The sequence below is a fragment of the Nipponia nippon genome, unplaced genomic scaffold (assembly GCF_047370975.1).
Source record: "Nipponia nippon isolate SJK-2023a ecotype South Korea unplaced genomic scaffold, ASM4737097v1 scaffold_22, whole genome shotgun sequence".
NCBI lineage: Eukaryota > Metazoa > Chordata > Aves > Pelecaniformes > Threskiornithidae > Nipponia > Nipponia nippon.
In genome coordinates, this window is record NW_028262339.1 from 321,581 (window position 1) to 337,317 (window position 15,737).

A 15,737-nucleotide genomic window follows, 5' to 3' on the forward strand; every position below is an offset into this window, starting at 1 on the left:
CACTAAGAAATGAACAGTGAAGATCCCACAGAGGTTTTAAAAGGGAGAATAAAACCTCTCTCCCTCTCATATCTGAACTACTTTGCATTAATCCAAGCCCATTCTGCTCTAAAACATCAACCCACCCACCAAGCAGCTGGATCCCAAGCCTTGCCTTTTTCTCATTAGCAGAAATTAACACCAACACAAAATTCAGCTCAAGCCTCCCAGCAGATGCGGCTGAGCTGTGTGCTCCTCCCTCGTGCCCAGTCCATACCCCACATCCTCTCTTTCTGGAACCATTCCTACCTACCACCAGCTGGTTCATACAGGATGATGCTACCATATCCTGGTGGGACGGACACTCCTTAGCTATAGTTTGGGTTAACTGGATGACCAGCAGTCTAAGGCTCCCCGTCTCTTTTTCACTGCCAAAAATCTCTTTCACTGACCTCTTTCCTTCCAGCTGACTATCCCACCCATGCAAATTCATCACTGCCTTCTATAAAGTTTGCAAAGGTCAAAATATCAAACTTTGGGGTCCCTTGTATTTGAGAAGAGGAAAATCCAAGCCATCTGTTATTTTGAACTGCACGTATTTTGTGCAAGTTTTATGTGGCAGCAATCTAAAAGTCTGGATAGTTAGTGCAAATCAAGGTCATTTCACTGCAGACCTTCTGATGTCTCCCTCCTTAAGGAGGTGGAAGATCTTAAGAACCACAACCACTTGCAGCCTACTGGCTTTGGGCATCAGCTGAATGTTGTATCATTACAATTCACTGCCCATATTAGAGAGGGGTCTGGAGACCTAGCCAAGATGGCATATTATCATGCTAGGCAAGCTGCTAATGTTTTACTTGCAACATCAAAGACAATCCCTGCCCCGGAAAAGCAAAGAGATGCTCCACAGACAAGACAATGGAAACACAAAACCTGGAGTGACCTGCCATGGTCACCCAGGAAGGTAGTGGCCAAACCAGAGAAACATCCAGGTGTCCCCCCAGGGGTACCCCACCTCCTGGGATGAATTCCAGTCCTCAACATGAGCTTTTTGCTACCTGTCTTCACTTTACTTCCTCCCCCTACCCCTCTACCTGTGGGTAGATACCTGTTCTGCAGCAAGTGTGGAGATCAGCAGGGTTCCCAGCTGCAGACAAGAGCTCACTGCTGCCAGGACCCAGGAGGAATCATAGAATGGTTTGGGATGGAAGGGACCTTTAAAGGTCATCTAGTCCAACCCCCCTGCAATGAGCAGGGACATCTTCAACTAGATCAGGTTGCTCAGAGCCCCGTCCAACCTGACCTTGAATGTTTCCAGGGATGGGGCATCTACCACCTCTCTGGGCAACCTCTTCCAGTGTTTCACCACCCTCATCGTAAAACATTTCTTCCTTATATCTAGTCTGAGGAAGCAATGGAACACATCCCCAGAGCAGCAGCTTCCCTGATGACAGGTCTTGACCAAACCCTGCAGAGCTGCCAGGGCAGCAATGGCCAAAGCCCAATACCCTCTTGCTTGCTTTATGTCAAGCACTCTGCCCCTGCCTGCCTACTCCAGCTTGCAGGCAGCTGCCTTCCCTCACCCTTCACTCACCACCCACCACTTCCTTCTCCCTCCCCGGCTTCCCCTTTTCTTTGCTACCGAAATTCCTCAGCCCTGCGTATCCGCTGACCCCAGGGCCATGCTGCCATCACCTCCAGAAGGAAGTGCAGCCTCAAGCCATCTCTTCAAAGACAACTTCACATCCAGGCCTCCCTTCTGCACCTTTCCTTGTACCCCTCCCTTCCTCAACCCTCCTTAGCTCGTGTCCTCAAAGGCCACTCCTCTGCCCGAAGAAAACCTGTATGAGGGTTCATCATCATCAGGCACCGCCAAGACCAATGCAAACAAGCACCGAGCTGCCCGACATCCTGTGCAAACCAATCAATGCAAATATTGCATGTGGAGCAACAGGGATCCTGTGGCCAAGTACCGCTGGGCTTCCTGTGCCAGGGATGGGGCAGAGCATCAAAGAGGAGCCCAGTGCCAGCCCCAAGCCCGCCACTGGAGTCCTTCTCAGACAGGAAAGACTCATCATTGAGCAGAAGAGATGGGGAACACACCAACACCTTGTCTTCAGTCCCCTACAAGCCAAGCTGATCTCAGCAAGCTCCAGCACGTGCGAGACGGATGCATAATCATCTACATACAGAACTTTTAGTGATTCAGGCTCCCATCTCTGAAGGTTTGTGTCTTGGCTGGGCTCTCTGCTGGTTTCCCAGAGTCAGTTTGCATCCTAAGGATGCTTTAACTTAAAAGCATCATAAAGCCCCTGTCTTCTGTAGAGCCGTTCTCCTGCAGAGCTCACGCTAGCTAGCTGGTGAGGTGGGGAAGGGTTTTATCCCTGTGGAAGCACTGGCCCCTCAGAGCTGGGAAAGGACCTCTTCATGTTGCTCCAGCCAGCAAAACCATGGATCCATGGCACTTGGTGGTCTGGCAGAGCAGGACTGGGTTTGGGAGAAGAAGCACCCGTGTCTGGTCAAGATGAACGTGGGCTTGTGCCCCCATGGAGGTGATACCTTTGCTGTGGCAGGGGCTCGGGGCTGTGCTGGCTTGGAGCTCAGCTGGAGGGATAGCATAATTTCTTCTGTAGTTGCCAGTCGACTGGTTGATGCAGAACATGCTTTGTTGTTTTGCAGGGTTTTCCCCTTTTTTGCTCTTTCTAGTCCATTTGTAACAAGGAGAGGTTTAAAAATAGATTCTGGTGTGATCTCTGTTTCACCTCCATGTGCAAACCTCCTCGCTGGACCATTTACAGTCACGCCGTTGACTCAGCATCATTTACTGCTGCCATCCTAGAGAAGCTTTTCAATTATCATCCTCTTCTTCACACCCATGTCCATCATCCCCATCTTATCACCCTTATCCAGCATAGCTAATGCCCCGGGCTTTTTAAATTAAGCTTTTTAATTTTGTTTTTCTCTTGTGCATGTGTCTGGAGGTTTTCAGTAGTTTGAGTTTTAAGAAGGAGGATAAGCAAAATGTCCGTTGTTGTCCTTAGATGTAGGAATATTGCAGAAATGCGATTTTTTTTGTTTGCGCATGCATGGGAACTCTAAATGTGATCCCCTAGGATTATTATAAATGTTATTGGATGTACAGCAGAAGTATCCTGCCTGTGGTAACTGATAGGCTTTGGCTACTGTTTTTTTAACCTTTTTATAATTACTGGGAAATAATTTCTTGCCTTTTTTTGTTTTACTTTCTCAGGCCCCCTCCGTTCTCAGTGTCTCTCCTGAAGGGATGGAGAATTCGTCGGTGGCATCGGCCTCCTCGGAGGCGGGGAGCAGCCGCTCTCAGGAGATCGAGGAGCTGGAGCGTTTCATCGACAGCTACGTCCTGGAGTACCAGGTTCAGGGGCTGCTGACAGATAAAACGGAGGGGGACGGCGAGAGCGAGAAGACGCAGTCCCACATCTCACAGGTGGGTGAAGAGCACAGCGTGGGGTGGGAGAGGGGCCGGGGGACGCCGGTGGCTTGTTGCCTGGGTTGGGGATACACATCTAGCCGAAGCAGCTTTTCGAGTGTTGGGGTGTAAAGCAGGACATAATAAAAGACTGGATTTGGGGCAGCTTGCTTGTTCAGCCAGATATGAGGTCTCCAACCAGTTGATAGAGGTCTCCTGCCAACTGAGTTTTGTTTTTCCATGGTCTCAAGGTGTACGCCCTGAAGCTTTTTGACTTCTCCAAGGTTCCCATTTGTAAATGAAGGACATTTTGTTTGTAAATGAAGGGTGCCTCTCTCCATCCCAAACAGCATGCTGCTTTGCCAGAGTGGAAAAATCCTGGAGGGACTGGAAAGAGCTGCGGGGGCTGCAGCGGGGGGATGCTCAGTAGTGAGATGTGAGACGGGAGTCTGTATGCAGAGGGGTGTCCATGAAACAACCAAGACCAGAAGGTCAATCAAAAGCCCCAAATGCTCCCCAAAAGTGTGGGTTTTGTGAGCATTTTAATATGTGTAATAACCTGTTTGCTTGCTTCATGGTTGTTATGTCAGAGAAGGAAATTGCTGTATTTCAGAGGATGGGAATACTCAGCAAACAGAGGGATGGTTTTAGTGGGGATGTGGTTTGGTGTTGGTTGTTGGACACCGGTGGGTGACAAATTGGGTGTGAGCTGGCAGTGTGCGCTTGCAGCCCAGAAAGCCAAGCGTATCCTGGGTCGCATCCAAAGAAGAGTGGCCAGCAGGTCAAGGGAGGTGATTCTCCTCCTCTACTCCCAGAGACCCCACCTGGAGTACTGCGTCCAACTCTGGGGTCCCCCATTCAAGAAAGACATGGACCTGTTGGAGCGGGTCCAGAGGAGGTCATGGAAATAGTCAGAGGGATGGAACACCTCTCCTGTGAGGACAGGCTGAGAGAGTTGGGGTTGTTCAGCCTGGAGAAGAGAAGGCTCCAGGGAGACCTTATTGCGGCCTTTCAATACTTAAAGAGGGCTTAGAAGAAAGATGGGGACAGACTTTTTACTAAGGCCTGGAGTGATAGGACAAAGGGCAATGGTTTTAAACTGAGAAAGAGTAGATTTAGATTGGACATAAGGAAGTAATTCTTTACTGTGAGGGTGGTGAGACACTAGAACAGGTTGCCCAGAGAAGTTGTGGATGCCCCATCATTGGAAGTGTTCAAGGTGAGGTTGGACAGGGCTTTGAGCAACCTGATCCTAGTGGAAGGTGTCCCTGCCCATGGCAGGGGGGTTGGAACTAGATGACCTTTAAAGGTCCCTTCCAACCCAAAGCATTCTGTGTTTCCATATATGAAGGATCCTACCCTTATCTGATATCAGCAGTGTTTATCTGATTTATCTGAGCTATGCAGGTTTGCTGGAGCTGAGGATCTGATCCAGACCTTTGGACCCTTTATATATTAACTTGGTGTAAAGAAATTAGCAATCAAAGGAACCTTTTTAAAGATAGATTTTGCTGAAGAGGTCTTTTACAATTTGAGGATCAAAGCTATTAGAAGTGGAAGAAAATAAATTTAAAAATCAAGTGGTCTTTATAATGCATTTTTTTAACCTAAGGCTGGAAAATGGCTGTGTTTGAAGTGACGCTTTGAGGGGCTTCAGGTCAAACAGGTAAGTGCTGCTTTATTTAACATGCCAAATTTAGAAATACTATTGAATTAGAAATAAATTAATAGTCAGAGTTTTACAACCACTTACAGCCTGTCCACACCTCTGCCCATCTTCAGGACAAAAGCTGCTAATTCTTGTGGCAGCCCATGTACAATTTTTGCATTAAGACCCTTGGTTGCCACAACTAAATCCACCTTCCAGTTGTAGAAATGGGATTTTAACTTCCCTCTGTTGCCTACCCTGAAAAATAGGAGCTGCTGGTTTTTTTTTATGACAGTGCTAGGGATGCTGCCTTTAAAGATGGTCAGGTTTTATTTTAAAACAAAAAATGAATAATAATGAAAGATCTGAACATTGATCCCTTTAATTAGACACCTTTTAGTGGCATCTCAAGTTAAAGAGCTAAATGTGGTTGTACCACATGTAAAGTCCCAATCCGATTTTGGGCTCGGGGAAGGTTTGTAATGATCCCAAGAGTGAGATTAAGACACAAACGAGGTCAAATGCCAACTATCAGGCCGTTTTTATTGGATAAAAGCAGAAGAATGGAGCGATAGGAAAGGCAGGAAATATTAGGAGGAAACTAAGCAAGCATTCGGAAAGATAAGCAAAGGATAGTCACCACCATGGATCCAGCGGCGTCCCGTTGGTCCTCAGTCTTCAGTTCTTTGGTGGTGGGTGCACACCGCGGTTTGTTTCCACGATCTTTTATATACGGCACGTGTCCACAGTCCGGTATATGCGTATATGCCCCACGCATTGTTCACGTGCTTTAGGTCTCGCCTAGGTCTTGCCTATACGTGACCATCGGCAGGTAACAATGTATATTCTTGGCGGGCAGCTGGCTCAGCCCAGACGATGGTTGGTATCTTGCTTTGACGGTGCCTGATAAGCAAAAGAATAGTCTGCTGCTTCAGTAAGTTTGCATAACTTTCCCTGCAGGCTGCACCGTGTCTTATCAGGCAAGCATACACAAGCAAGCTTTGAGACAATGGTTTGACATTCCAGTCTTTTACACCACAGACCATTGGTTTCTACGTGGAATTAGGATTTTATATGTGAAACTCCAGCAAAATGTAGTATTTTGTATTTTTTGGGCTGTATATGGGACAAGAAGTGAGGTTGGGCTTTTACATAGGTCACCTGCTTTTATTGAACCATATCTTAAAGGATGTGTTAGGAAGGAATTATCTGTTGTTTCCCAAAGATATTCATTTTCCCGCCTCGTACCCCAAATTTGTAGAAGAAATAACCAGGAATTTTTATTTCTGGTTTTCTCTTCCTGATCACTTCTTATCAAAGCAAGCAATAAGCACTCACATATCCTGCAGCTTGCTGGAGTAACCCTGGTGGAAGCCAGCCTGGTTAAAGGTGACATGTTCCCTCTTAATGAGAGCTGGAGGAAGAAGGATGGGTTTATAGTGAAGGCACTGGACTGAGACCAAGAAAATTGTTTTTAACTGCAAAGTTCTGCCGGCAACCTAATCTCTAACTTCGGGCAAGTTGCTTAATCTCTCTGCGGTTCATTTCCTTGTGGCTGTAATAATGTTTTCCCTGCCTGAGAGAGGATAAATCCACTCACCCATGTATGCGAGATGCTTGGATGGTACCACATCCCCGGATAAGTGTTCTCTGTGCTGGGGGAAGGAAGGAAAGGCGTGTTGTATGCTCCTCCATCCTCCATGCCACTTGCAGGGGAGCTGAATCCGTCTCCAGTCTAGAGAATCCCAGAGCATGGATATTTCCATCATGGGGGTCTCTCCAGCCTTGTTCCCACCAGAAAAAAAAGAGGAAACTCAGAGGGAAAATGCAATTTTCTTTCAGCTGTGGACATAATAATGGGTGAGCTGTACCTTGAGAGAACTTTCCAGGCATGTGATTGCACTCCAGGTTGTTAAAGGAGATGTGCGTAGGTCTAGCAGAAGGCTCTCAAGCACGATAGAATCGTGAGCTTCTCCAGGTAGGTGAGCAGAGGTGGCAGGAGAGCAATGGGCAGCTCGTTAAAGAGCTCATTAAAGGCGAGGCTGATGTTTCCCATCTGGTTGATCTAGCATGGGCTCTCCGATGAGGGCAGAGCTGTGCAGGGATGGTGAGCAGTTCTAGTGGTGGCTCTTCCTCTTATTTGTGGGTTCATGCGTACTTGTCAAGAAGCTCTCAGGTAGTTGCTGTTCGTACGGAATTGAATTTTCTTTTTTCTTGGCACATCAGCCTTGGTGATGGCATCCAAGCGGTGAGAGTCTCTGGAGCAGCCAAGTGCTTCCAGGATGAAAGACCTTAGAAATGGAACTGGTCGCCAAGGTTCGGTCTCGACTTGGGCAGGGGAGCGGCCAAAAATTACTTTAACATTAAGCAACATCTTTTATGTTTGTTTGCTTGATTATTTTATTAATGTTTTTAAATTTCTTTTCCCCAGTGTGATGCAACCCTTCATAGTGAAGACTTGGCAGTGATAGGTTAACGGTTGGGCTTGATGATCTTAAGGGTCTTTTCCAACCTTAATGATTCTATGATTCTATGATTTCTTTGGAGGGTGGAACCCCCAAATGACCCCAAATTGAATTATTTTGGTGGAGGCACTTTGCTGTCAAACCCTGGGGGAAACAGCAGCTTATATTGCAGAGCTGCTCGCCTCCGCCGTGGGCTGTGCTGTCCTGCTGACCTCCCGCGGTGGTCGGGATGGCCATGTCCTTCACCATGGGAAGAAGCTGGTGTGACAGCAGGGCTGCCACCTGGGCTGCACATCACAGCTGCGGCATACAGCAATGGCCAAGCATATGGCTTTGAGCTCTGTTTTCTGTTTTGTTTAAAATAAAAACACAGGTTTTTGGCAGCTCAGGACTCATATCTGTCCCTGAAGCGAACAGAGTTGGGAAAAGCAGAAAATTCCCAACTTTCCATGGAAGACTCCATGGAAAAGAGTAATCAAGGCAAGCTGCCCTGGTGCCTATCAAGCGCCTGAGATATGAAACACCATTTGAGTCTGCAAGGAAATACTGGGGATGGTTTTCGTTGCAAAGCATCATTGCAGGTGCCTTCCTGCAATTGTTCCTGCATCTTCCCTCTGCTCACTGTCAGCGGGTGGAGCATTTCTGAGCCAAAGCCTTTGGGATCATCCTCAAAAAGGGGAGGGCTGCACGTGTACAGTGATGCCCACAGCTGGATGGTGTTTGCTGTGTGCTGTGGACTGACACAGCAGTTTTCCCCAGCACGGCTATTATTTTACACAATCCCTTTCTTTTATCCCTTTTACAGTGGACAGCGGATTGTAGTGAGCAGCTTGATGGCAGCTGTTCCCCATCCCGAGGGAAGGGCTTGTCGTCTCATGAACACAATCAGGTAGGAGTTGTGTTTAGCTCTTCCTCACCAAACCTTTGCTTTTGTTCTTGTACTGCCTCATCTGGCAGCATGGAGCCTGCCTGTGCTGCCAGCTTTCCCTCTCCCATGGAAGGGGAGATGTGACCCTCTGCTCGGCATCCAAAAGCTTGCTCCCACTGAAACCATGGGAGATGGGCAACATCCTGATGTGCGGATGGATGCTTTGACCAGGAGCTTATTGCTCTGTGATAAAGGGGAAAAGATATGGAGTGTCCCATTTATTCCTGAAGAGCTTCTTATTGCCACCGGTGCAAAGGACTTATTTGGAGCCTCAAAGCTGACTTGGAAGTATGAGATGTAGCTAGGATGAGGGATCTTTGTGTAGCTGTGCTTCTTGGCTATGTGCTGCAGCACAAGGATGGTGTTGCAGGGAAGAGGATTAAATAGCCGAGAGGGTGAACTGGGAGAAGAAGCAAAATTGCATGTGCTGAGACCCTGTGTGGGGTTTGCAATGACAGAACCCAGGTGTGAGTCAATTTTGGTGGTTGTATGTGGTGTGAACATCAGTGAAGAGTATTTACCAAGCACTGCTGGCATCGCTGGAGGTGGCTTTCCCACTTCCGTGTGAGCACTGGTGTGGGAGAGGGTTGGGTAGGGTGGAGGCATGGGTTTGACCATTGTCACGTCATTGAGGAGCTGCTGTGCCACCATGAGACCATCAACCCTGTAAGAGCAGCATTTGCCCAAGGAGATATGAGACCAAGCTGGCTGCAGGAAAGGGTGAAGCAGCATTTGCAGTTACTGTGGCTGATGGATGTCCCACCTGGAGAAGGGGCTTCAGGCCGGTGTTTTTGGTGCTCTTGCCCTGCTTGATGTCCTCCAGGCTTCAGTCCCACATGTGGGATCCATGAGAAGAAGCCTGGGAGCCCCTTGTAGGGTGGTACAAGAGGACGTGCTGGTCTAAGCAGTGCGTATTGCAGCTCCCGCATCCCGTTTTGGGCACAGCTTCTTCCCACACAGAGCCATGCTGGAAGCTGCTCGGCTGCAGGATGGGTCCTCACGCATCCCCTTCTGCCATGTGCCTGGATGCAATGATGCTGGGAGTATCTATACAAACACCTGCACACAACAAAGACAAGATCTTGTTGTGTAGAAAGGTGTGTGCTGTACAAAGGCGCTGCTTCAGATGAGCCTCTGAAGGTGCCAGACGGAATTGTGGATTTAATTTATTATAGCTTTGATCTGCTCCGAAATATTCATCAGCAAAACTTCGTCTGGGCTCCCTCCCAGTGTCACAGCCAGCTGCTTGAAGTTCAGCTGTGAGGCTGGCCGTTTCTATCGAGCCTCCTTGGGTTTCTTGGGGTGTTAGTAGGACCAGGTGTTTTCCCTGGGGAAGAAGGTCCCTGGCTGACATACCAGTCTCTGGTGGGTACTACAGAAGGATGCAGGAGTCACGCATGAGTGATGCTTTCCTGACTCCAACCAACGCAGCCCTGACATCTTCTATCTACCTTGTACCTTGCTCTCTTTTGTTTCAACTTGTGGGTTTTTTTTATTGGTGGTTTGTTTTTTTGTTTGTTTGTTTGGTTGGTTTTTTTCCTGGGCATTAAACCTATTTGATCTCCTCCAGCACAGAGCTTGTTTTCTATATACAAATAACATTCACTGATGCCCAAGCTGTTTTCCCTGCATTCGGTCTCTCTCCCAGCCTGCAGTGGAGCTAATAATTATCTCTCTCCATGTTAGGCTTTTTTAAGCAGCAAGTAACAAATTTTCCTTGGCACCAAAGAGGAGCTGCAAAGTATTGTTCTTCTGTCCAGGCAAGTGTTTCTCTTGCTGTTAGTGATATATGAGTAAAATGCTGCTGGTGAGGAAGTGATATATGAGTAAAATGCTGCTGGTGAGGACTAGGTTCAGTTTATTACTGTTTCTGGCTGTTGATTTTTCACTAGTAGCTTCAAACATTAAAAAAAAAACCCCAACATTAATAAGGTGTTTGTTTTGAATGTGAATTATCAATTACTCTTCAAACCTGCTAAGGAAAAAGCTGGCTAATTATTTCCCAAGGGATGTTAAGGGTTTTTTTGTTGCAGTTTTTCATGGATTTTGAGGGGTTTTATTGGAAACGCAAATTCCTGTTTTTCCTATTTTATTTCCAGCTGAGATTTCTGCATTGCTGGTTGTGCAATGCGTACCAGTCTTAGTTTAAAAATACTTGGATGTGAGATTTCTGCTGGCTTCAGCTACTGTGAAAATGTAGGTTATGTGTCGGTGACCATGATATGCCTCACACAGTTCTAACCTGATGATCAGAAAGGGCATTTATATGTGTCCTGGTTTCAGCTGGGATAGAGTTAATTTTCTTCTTGGTAGCCGGTATGGGGCTGTGTTTTGGGTTTAGGATGAGAACAATGTCGATGATACACTGATGTTTTGGTTCTTGCTAAGTAGTGCTAAGTACTTGCTAAGTGGCGCTCACACTGGTCAAGGACTTTTCAGCTTCCCCTGCTCTGCTGGGTGCACGAGAAGCTGGGAGGGGGCACAGCCAGGACAGCTGACCCAGACTGGCCCAAGGGCTATTCCATACCATATGACGTCATGCTCAGTATATGAGCGGGGGGAGTTGGCCGGGGGAGGGGCAACAATCGCTGCTTGGGGGACATGCTGGGCATCGGTTGGCGGGTGGTGAGCAATTGCATAGTGTATTGCTGGCTTTGTATTACTATTGTACTATTATTACTTGTTTTTTATTATTGTTATTATTACTATTACTACTGTTCTATTCTTATTTTACTTTAGTTATTAAACTGTTCTTATCTCAACCCACGCGTTTTCCCCTTTTGCCCTTCCGATTCTCTCCCCCATCCCACCGGTGGGGGAGTGAGCGAGCGGCTGTGTGGTGCTTAGTTGCTAGCTGGGGTTAAACCATGACAATATGGAAATCCAGGTTAGTCCTGGAAATACATTCAGCATCTGGTTCCTTTTCTGTGAAGGCAGAGTAGTCCAGGGCCACATTTTCAAAGTAATTGGCTTCCTAAAATAGGGGAGCCTAGAGTGAAGCTGACTTTCCCATGCCTGAAAATCCCCCCCTGCATCCCTAAGTATGTGATGCCTTTGAAATTCTTGTCTCTAGGATCCAGCAAGGTTAAGGCAAATAAAAGAAAGATTTTTTTTTTGTGTGTGTGTATAGGTTTATTATGTATTTATATAGACATTTATATATAATATGTGTGTATATAAGCATCCACAGGATGTTGTATAAGTGTGGGGCTGAGAGCAATTCCTGAATAATGTGCAATTTAAGGGTAATAATAAGGTGTCTTGATGCAACCTGCAGTCCAAGATATTCCTAAATTGCTGTTTTTCTGATGTTGTTGGGTATCTCTGGGAAAGACCACCCCATACTTGCCCTGCTCTTGCACTGCTTGGTGAGACATCTGCTATTAGCATCTGTGGGAGACTATATGGGGGTAAGTGCCCGTAGGCTGGCACTTGTGCATCCCAAACAAAGCAATGGCTTAAAAATGGCAAAAATTCCACCTGGAAACCTTTTACTCTGGCCTTTCCAGTTCTCTGAGCAGGTGGCTGCGAGAAGGTGGTCTGCTCATGGAGGATCTCATGAGATATATTTTGTGAACTCCTGGTGGGCTGAGAAAATCCTGGCCTTACAATTACATTCAGCTCATCTATAATTCTCCTTGTTTCCTACTGTGAACACTTTCGTTTGCTGCATGGCATTGCCGTGCTCCACTAAGCCCCGCTGCATTTGAGCGATACCCCCCAGAAGGTCTGCTAGCAGTGTGTGAGCCTCTGGGGTGAAGACCACTCCATCGAGGTACACAAGATATTATCTGAGCACCGTATTGCCTCTATAAATGAGGAAAGTTTAGATAATGGAATCATTTTAAATGTTTTTATGTTTGGATTTTTTTTTTCTAAAAAGACCCAGTGGGAAGATTTTATATAATACTTTATTTGCATTCCCCTTGTGAAGCTGTTGCAAGTAGGAAACTCTTTGATATATTTCTGAGAGCAATTCATTAAGTAAAAGACTTCTGGTATGGTATGTATTTAGAGAGCCAGCGGAGCTCTTGGTACGCGAAAGGCCTGGCAGCAGCTCCATCCCAGGCTCCCCTTATGTAAAGGCATTAACAAAAACCAGAGCAACTCTGTGGGTTTGTCCCATTTCTCCAGGTGGTGGGAGAGGGAGAGCTGAAAATCCTCCTTCCTGGCCAAGTCCATCCCTTCCCCCATGGTGGCTGGCTGTCACCCATCGTCACCAAGCAAAAGCCTGGTTGTTGGCAGTAAATGGGACTGCAATTTATTTTACTGCTTGTTTGCATGTGTGTCCATGTCCCACCAGGTGCAGCAGGGACTCCTTGCATGATTGGGGACCTCAGAGGCTTCTCCAGTTGATGGTCATGTTGCCTATCTATCTACCGAGCAGTGAAGGAGCAGGCAGGGTGTGTGGATCACATCTGGATTATCCTACACCCTGCTGGTAGCACCCATCTGCTGTCCTCCCCGAGGAGCTGGTGGTGGAGGAGATTACTTGGTTTGCCTTCCCATTAAGCCAGTAGAAACAGCAGCATGTCTGTGGCAGACAGAGGTGGTGGGTTTCCACTCTTGGCCATTGGTTGGAGATGATTAGCTGGCCACTGGTTGGATATGATTAGCTGGCCATTGGTTGGAGATGATTAGCTGGCCATTGGTTGGAGATGCTTAGCTAGCCAGGATCAAGAGCATCTCAAGGGCTGTGCTATCAAGTTAACAGCATAAGATGTTGAGTGTCCTATGTTGTTTGGTAGCGTGGAGGTGTAGAAGGCTTTGCAGGGATTGTGTGCCATTGTCACCGAGCCTGGCACGTCCTGCCAAAGGATGTCTGAACCCAAGCCTTGCTGAGAAGGAAAGCATGAGAAGTTCTCACAAAATCAAATGTAATATCACGTGAAACATTATCTCTGATGTCTCCGTAACTCAAAGAAGCACAGTGCTGTGCTAGTACCAAAACGTTTCCAGGCAGGAGATGCTTCGCATTGTGTGAGCTCGGACTGCAGGCAGAGGACACCTGACCTGCCTGCGTCTGGGGAGGTACAGCCAGGGGAGGTGTCTTTGCTGTACGTGGGGTGGGAGCAGGGCAGATCCACTTAAACCTTTCAGGTCCCTCTTTCATTTGTCTCACCTGAACCTCAAAACCCCCTCTGATGATGAGCACTTGGCTTCCAACCATATGAAGTCATGGCTGGAAAAGCTGCTGCATTGCCAAAGTAAAGGCAATAGTAGGGATGGGGTGATGTGTGAAGGTTGTCTTTTGGGAAACAGCAGATTTCAATGCACAGTGGAACTTAATTTTATAGAAAGTGGAAAAAACAAAGTATCAGAGCAGATTTTTCTTGCAATTCCAGAGATTTTTTTTTTTGCAGGCATCAGTACTGCTTGACCGCCTGGGGTCAAACACCAGGAAATCCGCCCCGACAGATGCTGCAGAGGCAGGTGGCAAGGGATCACAGTCTCGGGCAGTGGCCACGTCACTAGGTCCAGAGTTGGACTGAGGCTCCTGTGACCAGCACCGCTGCCATGTAAACTTCTCAAGTTGGCGGTGAAGTCGTCTGCTTGCTGGCTTAAATCCGCTGACATCAGCAGGCAGCGTGTAATGCCACAAATCCTTGGCTAACCAGATCAGCACTGGAGAGTGGGTGGGCGCTGCTTGTGAAGAGACTGGCAGGATCTCCTGACCGAAGATGTAATTCATTTCCCCATGCTGGTAGACAGCCTGTATCTGGCTTTAGTTGCCTATCCTTGGGACTGGATATGAAGCACGGTGATTTTCTTGCTCTGCAAAACGTGAGGGATGATCCTGGGGGCAGTTTGGGGTTCTCCATCTCACCGACCCGCTTGTATCATAGCCCAGGGGCAGTTCATACACTGAATTTGGTTGAGGTTGGCTACCACGCTGAAGACCTGTTAGGAAAAGTGGGTCCTGGCAGATGCTGCAGTCACCATTGTCTTGTTTCCAAAAGAAAAAGAGAAAGCAAAAGATAGGGAGTTACTTTGAGGCTTTGCCAGTGAATACAGGTTGGTGTAGCACTGCCTGACAGAGGAAGAAATTAAATCTTTAAGTGGGGTGACCTGCCCGTGATCAAAGAGCAGCTCTGAGAAAACCAGTCACTTAATGGTTTTCTGCCTGTAGTTGCTGGGTGACACTCCCTCCGTATAGTGAATGCAGCCCTGTTCAATTACGGTCGGAGAGGACTGCTGAGAAAGAAATCAAGTCCTTTAGCTAATATATAGGTTTAACTTTCTCTGGGACTTCTGTTTGGGATACACCTTGTGAAGCAGCACTGCCCCTTGTGAAGGAGACACCTGCTTGAGTGTTTGAAGATCTGGGAGTGAAATGCTTCACTGCTTTGCTGCCTGATTTAGGAGAACTGTTGCTGCTTACAGAGGATGGAGGAAGGTGTCTTCTAGGCCTGGTGTCGCTAGTAACTCACGTGGGAGGACAGCTCGTCACCCTTGGTTTTCATTTGTGTAGAGCGGACAGGATGATGCCTGTCTGCCCACTGAAAGGAGAGCTTCTCGCACTCTAGTTTCGTGAAACTTGCAGTAGCTGAGTTACCTTTGAGGTCTCCATTCTTCCAGATTTGGTTGAATAGGTCAACAAGTGCTGAAGCTCTTGTCAGGGAAGGGATGACATGAGTCATTTCCTCCAAGGCTCAGGCAGGGGCTTGCTGCTGGGTTTCCATGGCATGTCTGAAGTTCTCAGTGCTGTTCTGAGTGCTTTCAGTATCTCTTGTCATCCTCATCCATGCACATAAATAAGCTAGCTAACACATCTCCTCTGATGTTGTCCAAAGGGAACACAACCACACAAGGCTGGGCCCTTTCATGGGGAGTCCAGAAAGATCTTGTAGACTTAACCTCCTACTTAACCTCCTACTTAACCTGCCCATCAGGTCCTTTGGTCCTGTATTGTGGCACAGGTATAGGTAAAACCTTACTTTTCCTGGTGGGAGAAGAGCTCCAAGCGATGTTTGGTGTCCCTTCTGCTGTGCCTTTACCAAAGCAGTGAGCAGGTACCATATGAGATTGGAGAGCGCTGGGGAAGGTGGACATGGACCTGGGGAGGGAAGGAGCAGAACCAAAGTGGTTGGTTTTTCTGCATGGTATTTTTATAAAGGTAAGTTTTTTCTTTTTCTTATAGCTTTATGTAATGCATTGAGAAGAAAGAAGCTAGAAATTTGTCCCTACTAAAATATTTAGAGTAATCATATTTTTTTGTAAAAGGTGCTTTTAAAATTATTACAGTAATTTTTATCATATAAATCATTATTT

General features: G+C 47.1%; 1 protein-coding gene across 4 annotated transcripts in view; it reads left to right on the forward strand.

Annotated features, from left to right (window-relative positions):
• Positions 1-15,737, forward strand: part of CTIF (cap binding complex dependent translation initiation factor) — a 142,288-nt gene that overhangs the window by 11,320 nt on the left and 115,231 nt on the right. For 3 of the 4 annotated variants that reach the window (XM_087760435.1, XM_087760437.1, XM_087760438.1), the window contains exon 2: positions 3,230-3,442. In XM_087760435.1, coding sequence (XP_087616561.1) covers positions 3,263-3,442 — 180 coding nt within the window. In that variant the 5' untranslated portion in view covers positions 3,230-3,262. Of the gene's footprint in view, positions 1-3,229; positions 3,443-8,342; positions 8,427-15,737 lie in introns of those variants that run through there. The other variant, XM_087760439.1, reaches the window with a different exon arrangement.